This window comes from Phaseolus vulgaris, chromosome 9, assembly GCF_051622355.1.
Source record: "Phaseolus vulgaris cultivar YP4 chromosome 9, ASM5162235v1, whole genome shotgun sequence".
Taxonomy (NCBI): domain Eukaryota; kingdom Viridiplantae; phylum Streptophyta; class Magnoliopsida; order Fabales; family Fabaceae; genus Phaseolus; species Phaseolus vulgaris.
In genome coordinates, this window is record NC_143506.1 from 24,456,248 (window position 1) to 24,471,186 (window position 14,939).

Here is a 14,939-nt window from a genome sequence, read left to right on the forward strand (position 1 = left end):
ACATTTCTAAAATTCACCTTAAATCTCATTTTTATTAATAAAGACTAGATAGGAAAATCCTTTCTATTAATAAGACAATAAAAAATCTTTAAATTCTTATATTTATTATTATATTGATAAAAGAGATTGTATTTGAGAAAAATGAGTGTCTTATTTTAAATGTAATTATTTGCAACCCAGCAGTTGTGCAGCTTTTGTAATATAATTATATAATAAAAAATGTATATTATCATATGTTAATTTTATAAATAAATTAAATTTATTATCTTAGTTTATATTTTTTTTTTTGTCTAATTAAGATGTGCTATAGGGTGAGTTTTAATATAAAATGACGTTTTATTAATAGTCAATGAGTGATAGAATCGTAACACTTATTTAGTAACCAAAATAAATAAATAAACAACAAACATATAATTAATACTTTACAAATATAAGCACACTAAAATTATAAAAAGAAAGTCACGGATTTAACTAAAAATATTAAGCAAATATGATCAAATCTAATGAAAATATATCTGAAACATTTAAATTTGTATCTTTCAAAATTAAGTTTTTCTCATCTTTCATAAGAAATGAGAAGTAGAGAGTATATTATTGGAAAATTTATTAAAATAGGTCTATTCTTTAAAAAATTTACTGAAATTGATAAATTTTTAAAAAATTATCAACATGGTAAATTGTGTTAGTGTGACAACTTCATCATAAACAACTTGTGTTTAGATAATATGACTTTCTGAAGAAGGCTCATTCTCAAGTGATTAGCCTAATTCATTTTTGTTTTATATTATTTATCTTACAGTGAAGAGTTTTTGCAAGGGGCATAACTACACTTCAGCAGTCATTTGAACTAAAGTTGCAAGGGACATGACTTCAGTTGGCAATGTTTGTGTTGAATTAGTTGATGATAATATTCAACAAATTTTAGAAGCTTATTTGGTAATATTTTGTAATATCTATAGATACAAAAGTGATTTGTTAGGATTAGTATAGAAATTAAATTGTAATATTTATTTAGTTATTTTGTTGCAATTTTAATTTTTTACTTTTTTTTCATTTAAAGTTTGCTTTAATTTCAAAATATTTGACAAACTCACCATGTTATAAACTTCTCAAAATTACCAAATAAAACTTCTATTTTTAAAAAAAAATATTACCATCACTTAATTTAACACAAATATTATCAAATACATATTTATATTTATAGATAAAAAAATTATTTCTATAATTATAATTTTCTTTGAAAACGTTCTTACAAAAGTATATCTTAAACATAAAATTATAAAAAAAAATCTAACAGATTATAAAATTCAAAAAATATCCTAAAACTAAGAAGTCGTGAGCTTAAAACACGACTTCTGCTTTACAAATACATATTGAAACCATGTCTCACTTGCTTGACTTCACCTTAGATCACAATACTAAAATTGTGTCCCCTCATGCACTAGTTTAGTTTAAATGGTATTGAATTGAAGTCGTGTCTCTTTACATGATTTTATTGTAAATAAAAAAATAAAACAAAAACAACTCAAGTTAATTAAATTTGTATTTGTGCCACACGATTTTTTCTGCAACACTTAAGTCATTTTGGCCCATGACTTCACTTATGCTCTATTTGTTTCTGCGGATGAGGTTGGAGTGAGGATTGGTGAGCGGGTGACTACCTTGTTTGTTTCCACTGTTTTGGATGTACCTGTGTGAATGGAGGAGCGAGTAGATAGCAAATTGTCATATTCACAAAAATGCGCAGATTTGAGAGGATTAAATGTAGGAGCATACGTTTTTACGTTGATACCCTTGCAAACATACATTTTACACCTTTAAAAAAATTTATAAATTCCTTCCAACTATCATATATTTCACAAATTTCAATAAATCATCCTTACAAATTTACTCTATCATCCCTCAATCCAAACAACCTCACATTCTCACACATCCTCTTTAATCTTCATAAATCTACTCCCTCCCATCCTCACAAATCTCAACCAATCCAAACATAGCCTTAAAGAATCAACTATTATGCTACCTAAACGGAACTTCTTTATAATAAGGAAGTGACATATAAATACAATTTACTCATATTGGTAATTTAAAAAAATATTTGTTCATTTTGGTAAAATTGAAAAGAAACTGCACCAATTTGATAAATTTTCCTATATTCTTAGATATTTTGAAAATCACTATTTTTTTATCAGTTATGATGCTTTTATATTTATTCAATTTTGACCCCTACTTTCGGATCATATCTTTTTCCGTCCCTGTTCTCTCTTTTCCCTGGGCTCACCTTGGGTCCTACAGTTCATATGTAAGCAGCAAAGACAATATATTATATATCTACGAATATATAATGTCTTATAAAACCTGCGTGATCCAACTACAAAGTATTCGTTTCTTGGGTTCTAAAATTAATAAATGCTAAATAAAGATAATTGTTGGCCAAGCTGCCAACATCACGTGTTCGTGATCATGGGTATAGATAGGGCACAGACAAATCAGGCAGACCAGATATGTCTAATTAGAATTACTGTTCGTCAAAACTAAATTTACATATTAACCTGTCTCTCAAAAAATAAAAGATAACTGCAGTTTGGTTTGTCGTCATGTTATTTGTAGTTTGCTTATAGAACCACATATACACTCAGGATATGGATTTTCATAAAAGGACTCTTCAGTCCTAAATCTTGCTCGGCCTTTGACTCCTGGTAGAGAACCATGCCTTTTCCTTGGAGCTCCTTGCCTACGAGTATAACATTGCAAAATATGTAAATTCTTTTATTTTAATTACAGGGGAAATGAAATCAACTAAGGTTGCAAGGGGAAAGAACTAGTAAAGCATGTTAGATGGAACGGAGAATAATTGCATATTAAAAGGACAAAAGGAAATATAATTCTAAAATAAAAGAAAAATGAAGTTTGTAACCAATTTTAACTTCTAATCATCATGTCATCTTGATAATTGGATAATAACGTCATAGAGGCACCAAAGGGGATTGGAATCTAAAGAATGGTATGCAAGAACGTTACCTGTTCTTGTGCAATCGCTGTACCATATGCGACAGTTCCCTTCCTTCTTCAAGCACTCCAGTTTCCAGCTTATCAAAAATTCCAACCAGACCTTTCCTGAAGATCAAATGAACAAGAAATTAGAAAGGGGTAAAAAAGAGGAATAGAAGGTATAAATTCAAGTATGTTTCTACATAAGTGAAATCCAGAATGAGATATTAGATCATTAAAACTTCTATGGCATAACAAACATTATCGTTAAGCATGGTGCACTAGCCTGATACAAATTAACATGTATCAAATGACAGTGTAAGAAACAGGGACAATAACAATGACCAAGCGTCTTCTCACTAGGGGAGTAGCTACCTGAATCAAATGATGCCATAATATTCTATTATGAATCATTCTATATGCAAATAATTAACATCTAAATCCTTCTAGATGGTTTTCCTTGTTACACATGTCCAATGCTGAGATTCTATCAATTTTTTACAACAAATACTATCCAGCATTGTCTCCAATGCATCCATTCCCAACCCCATATTGTCCAGTATGTCCACTCATCCAATGCGAATAGATGTAAATCATGTAATTATCAGAAAAAAAAGAAAGAAAAACAAGAATGGATACCTACAGATGGTTAAAATGTATCCACGGGCCACAGAATTTTAGTTCCATGAATTCAGTACCTGTCTGGATTGATTGTCTTGCGGTGACCTAAGAATCTGCGGTGTCCCTCAACAGCTCTTGCCATATTTCCTGAATATGACGGAACAAATACATCACTCTCCACACATATTATGTAATCAAGTGCAGCAGATTGGGAAGCGTGATTAGTGAAATCTTTCAGCTCTTCAGGAGTTGCAAGGGATTCCTGTTGCCATTAACCAAAAATTAACCAAGTCATCATTACACCTCACTCGCAAATTATGTGGCGTTGGATTACATGTTAACACAGAAAAACATTGATTTTTACAAACCTTAAAGATTAGATTAGGGAAGCGGGATGAGAGCTCCGAAAGAAGAGTATTACCACCATAGATCTCTCCAGCTGCTATGTATATTGGTGTAGATGGGGGGTATCCAAGAGCACGAAGAAAAATGCCCACCTCTTTTGGTGTCAGTGGACAAAATCCTCCAATTCTCTGTTCTGTCGAATTTATCTTTTTTACTTTCCAATAATTTGTATTCTCCCTAGAAGAATTGAAACATTTTTTGAAAACTGATTGGTTATTCTAGAGTTTTACACAAAAACGTACATTTTTTTTCAACACATAGTAGCAGATACACAATAACTATTCACTCTACCTCAAAATTCTAAGCTCTTCAGATTCTGCATCTGTCAGACCATAAGCACAACCCGTAAAAGACAGCATATCTTTCTCATATCTCAGATGGAGAGCGATATATCTTCCTCCATGTGTTCTCAGCCGATCCACCAACCTCTGTTTTGTAATCGTCATGTATGCTCAGAACCTAATTTAACACGAAGCCCCATGTAGACATCTTAAATGCATCAAAAGTGAAAAGGACATCTCAAACCTGGGACCATATGCATCATTTTCTAGCATGATGTACAAAAATACTGGACTTAAATCGTCAAAATGTTTAACCTAACAACTAATGGACATTCAAAATACTTAAAAAATTCAATTTTATATTCCAATACTTCTAATACTATATTACTAAAAGATGAGACATCTATGTCAGTCAGCCCTATATACCCCTACTAAAAGATGAGACAACTACGTCAGTCAGCCCTATATACCAAATTTCCCAAAAAATCCTAAACTAACAATATTTAATTAGTCAATACTCTTTGTGCCAGCAAATCCTCTAAAATCAACACTTTTCCATTTGTGCACTGTTACACTCCGGATTTGTAACATTTTATTATAAATATGAAACCAATAATAGACCAAAGAATGATATGTCTTTCCTTCACTTTTTAATGTCCAACCATTTCGCCTTTAAAATCTCAGATATTTAGGCACAAAATAAAGAAAAACTCAATTGATTTCAATTTGTATCCTTGCCAATGCATTCTTTTCTTCAATCTCTCTAAATTGCTTCTTTAAATAAAGAAAAAAATCAAAATGAAAATTGAATCACTGATTACATCATCATTTTATCAATTACTAAATGCAATATGACAACGTACACATAATATTTTTGCAAGATGTTTAGGATGCTAACTACACCACTGAAAAAAAGCCAAACCTTTCCTAAATTCTCTATAGGAGGAGAAAATTGAAGTGCCTGATACATTGCACGGCATCTCAACCTCTGTATGTCCAGAGGAAGATCATTGTTTGCAAGTCGAGAATCTGATTTTGCAACATGTATCACCTGGAAGATCAAATCATTATTTGTTCAATACATTTTAATTATAAACAAGGTCCACAACCAAAAAGTGAATTTTAATGATCATGGAACAATGACAAATACGATGATCACTTCCCAATCATGAACATAAAATAGAAATTCCCTTCACTGAGGAGAAGAGGCATTGAGTTTGTACACACTCCACAAATAAGTAATCATCAAATAGAGAGTAAATTTAATGTGGTCGTTGATCAGAAATTTAGTATGATCATTCTATATTCTTCAATAAAATATGAATCACAGCTTTCTTTGACTGTTTCTTTTATATGTTATACTAAAATTTGCTCGAGTATAACTATGAATTCTTGTAAGAACATTGCATTTTTCTACTTCTCTGGTGATTAACTACATTGAATACTTCTAGAATATAACAATCCCCGAGGGCTATACCTACAATTCATTTTCTAATTACACCTAATTTTTTTCACATGTTCAAATTTGAGATTTAGATCTAAACAAAAAATCTATTTAAGGGAATTAGAAGTTTTACAATGAAGCCACTCCAGAAATGAGAACCACAAAGAAATTGAAGTCATATAGGAAAAGCTTGATTACCTGATAGTCACTCCATAACCTTGTCAAATCTGTATAGTAACCGACTCCAGCCCAGGAAGTAAAGTGTTTCCTGGCACGGGGGATACCTTCCAAGTTTTTGGGAAGCTCATTAACAATCCTGATATCACCTTTGAGGGATTCAATGAAATGAATCTCGTCAAATATATCTGAAAATACACTGTGCACACATCCAACCCAATGAGAAGATTAAGTTGGAAAATGATACAACACACATCTTAGAATAGTGTATAACAAGAGATACCTTGAGTCTTTCCAGAATGAACGTTTATCCAATTGAGGTATGACTAAAGTTGCATTCATCATATGTGCCACAGCCACCATGTCTGATATCTATAGACAACTTAATTATTACTTATAATGCAAATAAATTATAGAAGTAAAACAACAATTGGTTTCACTCAATGACTACCAATCTTAGAGTAGGCGCCATCAGTGCAAACAAACTGTAACCCTTGTACATAAAAGACAAAAACAAAACTTGAACTGCATTCCACCATAACAACCCATCCTATTTAACAAATACAATGAACTGCTGAAGTATTGAAGGAAAAGAATAATGAATAAAGACAACAAATAAACATTAAATTCCAGCCTCTGATAACAAAAAAGTAACTCAAACAGCTAGACAGATACAAGAAAACTAAAATAGTAACTCTTCAGTACTGAAGTTGGAAACTGTAATTGGATCTAAATATTTGCTATACATGCAATTACGAGTATAAGGGCATGATTAAGCTATTAAATCCGAGTTACAAGACGGTGCAAGAGAGGAAAAAGTGACTTACACCGGTCCGCATTTGATTTAGTCCTCCATTACTTCTCACAGTTAGATAGCGATCAAACCCTTTGGCAGCTGACGAAGTAGAAATGTGGAAACATGTTTTAGAGAAAGGAAGAGAGACAAAAATGCAAAAAACAATAACAACACTGTTCCGGTTGCCAAACAGCCAACTATAGAAGTGGCTGAAAAAAAAAACACTTAACTGAAACAAATGGAACCAAGTGAAAGAAAAAAAAAACTAAACAAAAAAGACTATTACAAGAACAGATGTCAGCATCTCAAACCTTTATATTTAGTTGTTGGCTCGACACACTGGTGTAAGCTATGATTGAACGGAGAATCCCAAAGTTGCTTCGCATAGTGCGCATGTAACTCTGGTACCTGTAGCGATTTGAAACAAATGCAGCACTTATGGAGTGTGAATAAGGGAGGAAAAAGAAAAGTGAAGCCTGAATTGACAGTGTGCTAGTTAATATATAGCTAGAACCAACAAACCTAATGACAAACATAAAAATCGATACTCTTAAATACGTAAGCAAACAATCACTTTGCGCACACATATTACTACCTGCAATGGTTCTGAGAAAGATAAATATTGGAAGACGTGTATGAAGAAAAAAGATGACAAGCACACATGCTGCCTATCAATTATCAAAACGGTCACAATCCACAACTGCAAAAACGCGCCTCTCTTAACAGAATTTTATTTTTCGTTTGTTGGATGTAGAAATTCACTTAAGACAATTTGACAGAGCCAGTTCAATTTACACAAATCAATATCTGATTTGAATCTATAATAACAGCAATGCAAATCAAGATAAAAGGATCGAATAGATTGAGGAAAGCCAGGAATTCCTTCCAGATTCTTAAATGAGATTCAATTTAATAGAATTGAAAAACAACGCAGAGAATAGATGAGATAGCAGAGTACCTGATGAGGATTAGATTGTCGAGAAAGCAAAGGGCGTCGTGGATCTTGATCAAGAGTGACGTTCCTCGCGTAGAACAAAAAGAAGAAGATGGAGAAAGCAAACATGATGATGGTATAGAAAGTGATGACGCTTGGGGTTAGCTTTCTAGCATGGAACCTACCAGAGAAGAGGCCGCCAGAGCCATGGGAGCCTCTGTTTACCATCTCTGCCCTAACCTTTCTCTTCTTTACCCAAAGTGATGAACCCAAATCTGCATGAATCAAATCTGACAGGGTTATTACTGTCCAGAAAAAACAACAAACAAAAACTATACCATGCTTCAAAGTCTATGGCGATCACCAATCATGGATGACGAGTTTTTCCAGTAATATGAAAGAGTAAATGATTATTTTGCCCCCAATATGACACGGTAGATGTTGTTGTGACTTTTAAACTTTTTAGGTTTATTTTAGAAATTTTTCTATGTGAACCTACACGCACTCCCAAATACACTATTCCCATAACATCAAATGATCTTATCACCTCAAATCCCATTACTTCAAATTAGTGAAGACCCACTCGCTAAATTGTTTTTTAACTAATAATAATAATACATATCTTAAAAGTCATGTTAAAAATTAATAATTAGTTTAATTATAAAAAATGGTCTTTATCTATGGGACCAATGAAAACACATATGCATATTTTTATTATATTAAAACAATATAATTTTATAAATTTATTATTTTTATGATTAATTAATTGAATAATACGAGAATTAAAAAAAAATTAAATATATATATATATATATATTTATATTTTGTAAGAGAAGTATTAAAATATTTATGTATTAATGATTATTTTTAAAATAAAAATTTATTTTATTATTTTAAAATGTAGATGAGTTATTCAATTATTTAATAAATAAATTACTTCTTATTTATTAAATGATAAAATTGTCTAATTAAAAAATTAACAAATCTTGTTACCAAATGGTTTTAAAAGCATAAACTTTGTTAAATCTATAGATTCGCAAAAAGCTTCAAGAAGAACTTAGAGAGGTTACTCACTATATTGAAAGATACAATCATCTCCTAAAGACCAAAGAAAATTATTTGAATTAAGATAAAGAATATAAATCTTACACTCTTCAACACAAACCTTATTCAGAAGTCAAACTCTGCGATCTGATGATCATTCAAACCCACAATCTTCATATCTTAACCATAAATGACTGTTTGGAAAATAATACTCATTAAGTCAAGAGTGAGTTTGATGGAGTTCCTTCTTCATGATTTGAAAACTAACACCAATTGAAGTGTAGATAGAGACGAAAACAATGAAAGAGAGAAGTCAAGGAAGAACTCAAAGAGTTCTCATGGAGCTTGGAGTGTCGTGAGGTGTTTTGGAGAGTAATAAGTGAGGCCTAATCACTTGAAGAGGGAGAGACGATCAACAAAGGTGTCTAACCTAAAGAGAGGCAAGACAAGGAGAGCTTTTGCTGCAATGTTGGCAGCATAACTTTGATATTTTTTATCTAAATTTCAATGAGCCAAACACCTTCATTTATAGGTGAAAAGTCTGGCCAAGGCAAAGGAAAAAAAGTGGAGGTAGTTTTAAATTCAATCTAGGCGGCATTTACAAGTCACACTTGTTATGTGAATGCAAGGTGTTTCATGTGCGCCAATTAGTTTACCATGATCGACCTAAGGTTTAAGATGAGCCATAATTGAGCCCAATTAAATCCTATGTGGGTTTATAAACCCTAATTTTAATCCTAGTCTAATTAAGGCAAACTACAAGCCAAAACCTACTTGAACAAATTTATTTTGCAAGGAATTAAAATCCTATTCTAATTTTTACAACTAGGTCATGGCTTTTCAAAAATGTATAAAAGTATGTCTTTACTTGAGTAACTAGGTCTCACTCTTCTTGTATTATTCTAGCCATTGCCCTGGTGGTTGGTCCTTTGTTATGGGCTCTGCAATCAGACTTGGTAAAGAATACTCAAGGAAGTAGTCAGGAGTGGCTGGTGTCCAAAGAATACTCAGTTAGCCAATAGTGACTTGGTAAAGAATACTTTGTTGAGTCAAAAATGACTTGAGAAATCATACTCCTTAACAGGGTTAGTCAAGAATGATTGTGATCCGGAAGAATACTTGTTGAGCCAATATTGGTTTGGGAAAGAACACGCAACAAGGTCAACCAATAGTGGTTGTGAACCGAAATAATACTCAGTTAAATTAGGAGTGACTTGTGTCGAGAATACTCAAGGGATTGACAAGAGTGACTATGAGTTCAAAGAATACTCGAAACGTATTTTGCAACATTAGTCTGCCTAGTGGAACTCAATTTGTTGATTGATAATTTAATGTACTCTATTACGATAGATGAACCAATAAAAAATATTGTGTGTATTTCTCTCTTTTGTATTATTTTTTCATTATATGTTATTATCATTTGTACTAATCAAGTACAAAGAGTTATTGTGAAAACACATTTGAGAATTATTTTTATTCAATCGTTATACCTATGGTTTTAAGTTGCATCAGTCCTCATCTATCAAATGCAAGAAATACAATTTGACAATTTTTTAAAGCAAACTATAAAAATATCTTGGGCAAGTGTTCGATTGAGTTACCTAAGTGCATTTGATATGATCCATCAAATCAAAGAATTATAATCTGATCACTTGATGAATTAAATAATCGTCTAAATATTTTTAATCAGACAATGTTTACGAAAAATATTTAAATTTGATAAAAATAGAATTCAATCATCAATTTTTGTGTTTGTCCTAATTTTAACAATTATCGTGTCTATTAGATAATAAAGTATTGATAAAGATGACTAAAATGATTGAGAGGTTATAGGGTGAGGATGAAGTGATAAAAACTCATAGTGGTGGATCTTATAATAATAAAAAGAGATATGGCTAAAAGAGTCTTACACTAAGTCCTAACTTCACCAAGGTGATGATGTATTCATCTGGATGAATTCACATACTTTGTGTGATCCTATTTTGTATCTAAAGTCCATTAAGATGATTTGCACTTATTGTCTAGTACCAATAATTATATATCCACCTTTGAGTAATGTTTTTAAGATTCAACTATCATTTCTTAGGTTGATTAATTTTGTACTTCAACAATGGTCACATTGTGTCTTTCTTAGAAAGGACAATGAAACACTACAAGAAAAATTCATTTTAGCTGCCAAAAAAATGTGAGGGTTATAAAAAAAGGCTAATATGAAGGGTGAAATCTACTCAAGTTAGACACAAAAATAAATGTCAAATATTGTGTCCACAATGGACCTTTAACTCACTAAAAATTATTAAAATAATAATAAGTTAGCGTTTAGAATGGGGAAACAAAGTAGATGCAATGAAAAAAATTAAGTGACATAATAATATTGAGTCTAGATTGGGGACACAAAGTAGATGCAAGTTAATTTTCTATTACATTTAGCGTAGGTATAGGCGACACTAATATTTGTTTCTCGGGTAGTGTCTCCAATGATGACAATTTACTCACATTTGTTTTCTCATGTCCTCAACGGTGACGCTAAGTTTAATTATTGTTAGAGATCTCACATCGACTAGAAATCCCACATCGACTAGAGATTATGACATTTCATAGTATATAAATGGATGTAAACCTCACCTTATAAGCTGGTTTTATGAGGTTGAGTTAGGCTTAAAGTTCACTTCTTAATATGATATCAGAGTCATTTCGAGTATATCCTAGCGATTGTTTGTTGGGCTTATTGTGTCCCATTGAAGGTCGTGTCTAATGCATAACCACCAAAATATTAGCTTTCATTTCTATTGAGACACTAAGCTCACACTAACCTCATGTTGTGTTTCTCTTTTCCTCTTTTTGGAATTCTACCATCATTATTTCTTGTAGTGAAAGTATTTACATGTTAAACTCATAAATAATTTAGCATTCACATATCTTAATGATCGATTATTTTACAAGGATTAAATTAAAAATAAAAAACAATCACTAGTTAAATTGTTATATATGTAAAATTAAAAAATTAATTAAAGATGTGAGATCCACATAATCATTCTCGTACCACAAATAGAAAACACATAATTGATTAAAAAATAATAATAACTAGTTTTTTGTTAAAATTGCATTGCTTAAGTCAAATATAATAAATACATTAGGAATTATAAAAAATATACGTAATAAATATCTTTGAAGTCATACCAACAAAATCGTGTTCTAGGAGTAGAAAATGGAAAATTGTCACTCTTAAGCATAACATGTAATATATTGAAAATTTAAAAGAATATTTCTATATATTTTTTAAAAAATAAACACTTGTACATTCGGATAAATACATTTTTTAAGTAAGAAAAAAAATCCTAAAACACCCCATAAATTTAAAAGTTATTCCTTTTTTGTCATTAAATTTTTCCATGGATATACTTATCCTTATCAAATAATGTTATTTCAAACAATACATTGTGTATTAAGAAAATAAAATACTTATTTGCAATGGAAATATCATTCCTTTTATTGATCACTTACTTTTTGTTGATAGCTTATGATGATTGTTTTTGTTGATGGGTTACTATGATTCATTTTTGTTGATAGCTTATGATGACTCATTGTTGACAACTAAGTCATAAAGTAATAAGTTTATGAAACATTTATAATTTTTTTTTTAATTTTTATTTTTTAAATTACAAACACTATGAGAAAGTATTGATCATTTAGATGTCTTTCTACACTAATAAATAATTGTCCACAAATAATTGTCCACCTAACTTGGTCTTAAGGTGACAATCATAAAAACAAATTAAGGGATGACATCTTATTTTGAATGCTAAATTTGCTCTTATAGGCATATGTAGAAACTTCTAAATCTTATAGGCACATGTAGAAAACTTTTAAATCTTATGCTTTTTTTTTCTCTAGTCTTGGCATTCTTAGTAACTTTAGTCTCTTTAACATTTAACATTGAGTGTTCAAGGATAAATTCTTTGAATTCTTTCACATGAGTGAACTTCATGCTCAACTTTGAACTTAAATTTTTTATATAGTAGTTTCTTCTTGAGTCTTTTTCTTAGGCCTAACACATTCTGAATCTCTACTTTCCAAAATCATCCACATTATAAAGGACAAATGTACTTGGACTAGATCCTCATATACCAACATGGCCACCATTATAAATTTCACCCCTTTCACTACTTGACACACATATTCCACCAATATATTTCCACCAACAACACCTACACCACCATGAATAAAAATAACAACATCACTTGTTTGAATATCATCTTTAGGTGTATCCTTCCCACTATCAAGTTGCATTCACCATCTTCTAAACATGCACTTTTTATATGCATACTAACATACAATGTGAAATGCGCATCACCATGTAATTGAAATTTAGTTTGGTGCACATTCTGCACTTTGGGAATCAATTAGAGTCAAATGCATTGCTCCTTTCTACTCACCAAATTCATGGATACCACTATTATGTTAAAAAACATCATCGAATTTGTTTTTCCTTTATTCTTTAGACTTATCTAACTACACATCCTTCATGGATTCACCATCCATGTTACCATCCTTTTTGCCATATAGTTTAATAAAATTATCTTAATCATTATGATCTTCACACTTCATGTATAAGTCAATGATTGTTAAATTAGTCATTGCATAATTTAACATCTCTAATGCATGATTTTTTTTTATGTAAACTCCTTGAAATGACCATTTTTAGCTCCCACCATAATTTCGTAAGGTTGGTGTATGCAAAATTCACTTTCATAATACCACAGCCTAAATAATGATCGCTTGTTAATAACTTGTTTCAATTTTAACAAAAAAAATCCTAATATGGAACCACAAAATCCTAATGCTCAAAGAATAGGTTTTATAAGTCAAAGTTTTCAATAATTCGAAACATTAAAAGATAAAACAAAAGTCATTACACCATACTACCAAATATAAACTAGGTTAATAGGGACCACTATTACAATACAAATGATCACAAAATGACAACAAATACAAGTTAAATAAATGAAAAAAAGGAAAAAGGAGATTACTTACTACCTTGGAATGCACGAAACCAATTCACATGGCTTCTTTAAATGCCCTTTACTTTATGGATACAATGAATCTACCATGTGTACATACCATCTCTAACAACATAATACACTTCGGACTCTATTGAACATAACCAACAAGGTCTTCAACCACTTACTAATGGATATTGTCATTACAAAATTGAGGAAGCCAAAAGAAAAGGGGGAACTCATAGGAGTAAATAAATGAGCCTTTTTTTTACCTTGTCAAACATCAACAATATTTATTTCAAAAAGTAAAAAAATATATTAAATAAGAATGAATAAAAAATAATATATGTGACATTTGTGTGGATAGGTGACTCATTCTCTCTATAAATACATGAAATTGACATCCTAAAACTACCATATCAACACTTAACAATTGACTAATGGTGAAAGCTCAATTTAAAAATTATATACATAAAATAAAAAACATTTCAAGACAAACAAAAATCAATATATTTTGAAACTAAAAAATTAATTAAAATAAATTAGGAGTGACAAAACGAGTCAATCTCTCGTTTTGACCCAATTCGCTGCCAAAAGCGGGAGTAGACCAGACTAGCCCATCTCTAGGTTATATGAGTTGTAATTGGTAACCCGCTCCATCATAGGATGTGTTGACGGGTTAACGGTTTGACCCGTCACTTTTCAATTTTTTAAAAATTCTCTGTTTTTATAGTTTTTTTTTTTGTTTTTTTTTTTGGACCTATTTATCTGGTTGTAGTAATTGATATTATTTTTTTACAATAAAAATACAAGGAACAACAATAAAACTTTAATATTCTAATAAAACAAAATTTTAATGCCTAACAAAAAAGTAAATAATGAATAAATGATAAATAAAGAAATTAATGTAAATAAAATTTCATATAAAATATTGGCAACCACTAATTTTTTATTCTAAAAATATGACATCCTTCCTAAAAAACACCATAAATAAATGCGGATGGACTAATGTCTGACCTGTCTTGCCCCGCTTGTGGCCAAACGGGTTGACGGGTTAGGCAAGATGAACCAATATAGGTTCACAAGTTCAAAATGATGACCTATTCCACCTAAGTGGCGATGAGTTAACGGATCGGTCCACTGAGTTTGATCCACTTCGTCACCCCTAAAATAAAGTTGTATTGCTCCTCCGTTTGATAAACTATAATTTGATTCAAAAAGTTAATTTCAAATGATAATGTATGAA

At 30.9% G+C, this 14,939-nt stretch overlaps 1 protein-coding gene across 6 annotated transcripts; it reads right to left on the reverse strand.

Annotated features, from left to right (window-relative positions):
- Positions 1-2,303: 2,303 nt before the first annotated feature.
- On the reverse strand, positions 2,304-8,164 carry LOC137822927 (O-fucosyltransferase family protein). 6 transcript variants are annotated; one of them, XR_016515835.1, is made up of 12 exons: positions 8,014-8,159; positions 7,674-7,924; positions 7,027-7,123; positions 6,747-6,814; positions 6,203-6,291; positions 5,941-6,118; positions 5,221-5,349; positions 4,309-4,476; positions 3,981-4,194; positions 3,690-3,874; positions 3,022-3,117; positions 2,304-2,734 (listed from the first exon to the last, which is right to left on the reverse strand). XR_016515835.1 is itself a non-coding variant. In XM_068627950.2 (12 exons), exons 1-12 carry the CDS (start codon positions 8,018-8,020, stop codon positions 2,596-2,598), a joined length of 1,590 nt encoding a protein of 529 aa, XP_068484051.1. In that variant the 5' UTR covers positions 8,021-8,164; the 3' UTR covers positions 2,304-2,595. The 6 variants fall into 6 exon arrangements, 3 of the variants coding, with proteins under 3 accessions (XP_068484051.1, XP_068484053.1, XP_090151991.1); XR_016515837.1 differs by having other exon boundaries at positions 7,988-8,112; XM_068627950.2 differs by having other exon boundaries at positions 4,309-4,445; positions 8,014-8,164.
- Positions 8,165-14,939: the final 6,775 nt, after the last annotated feature.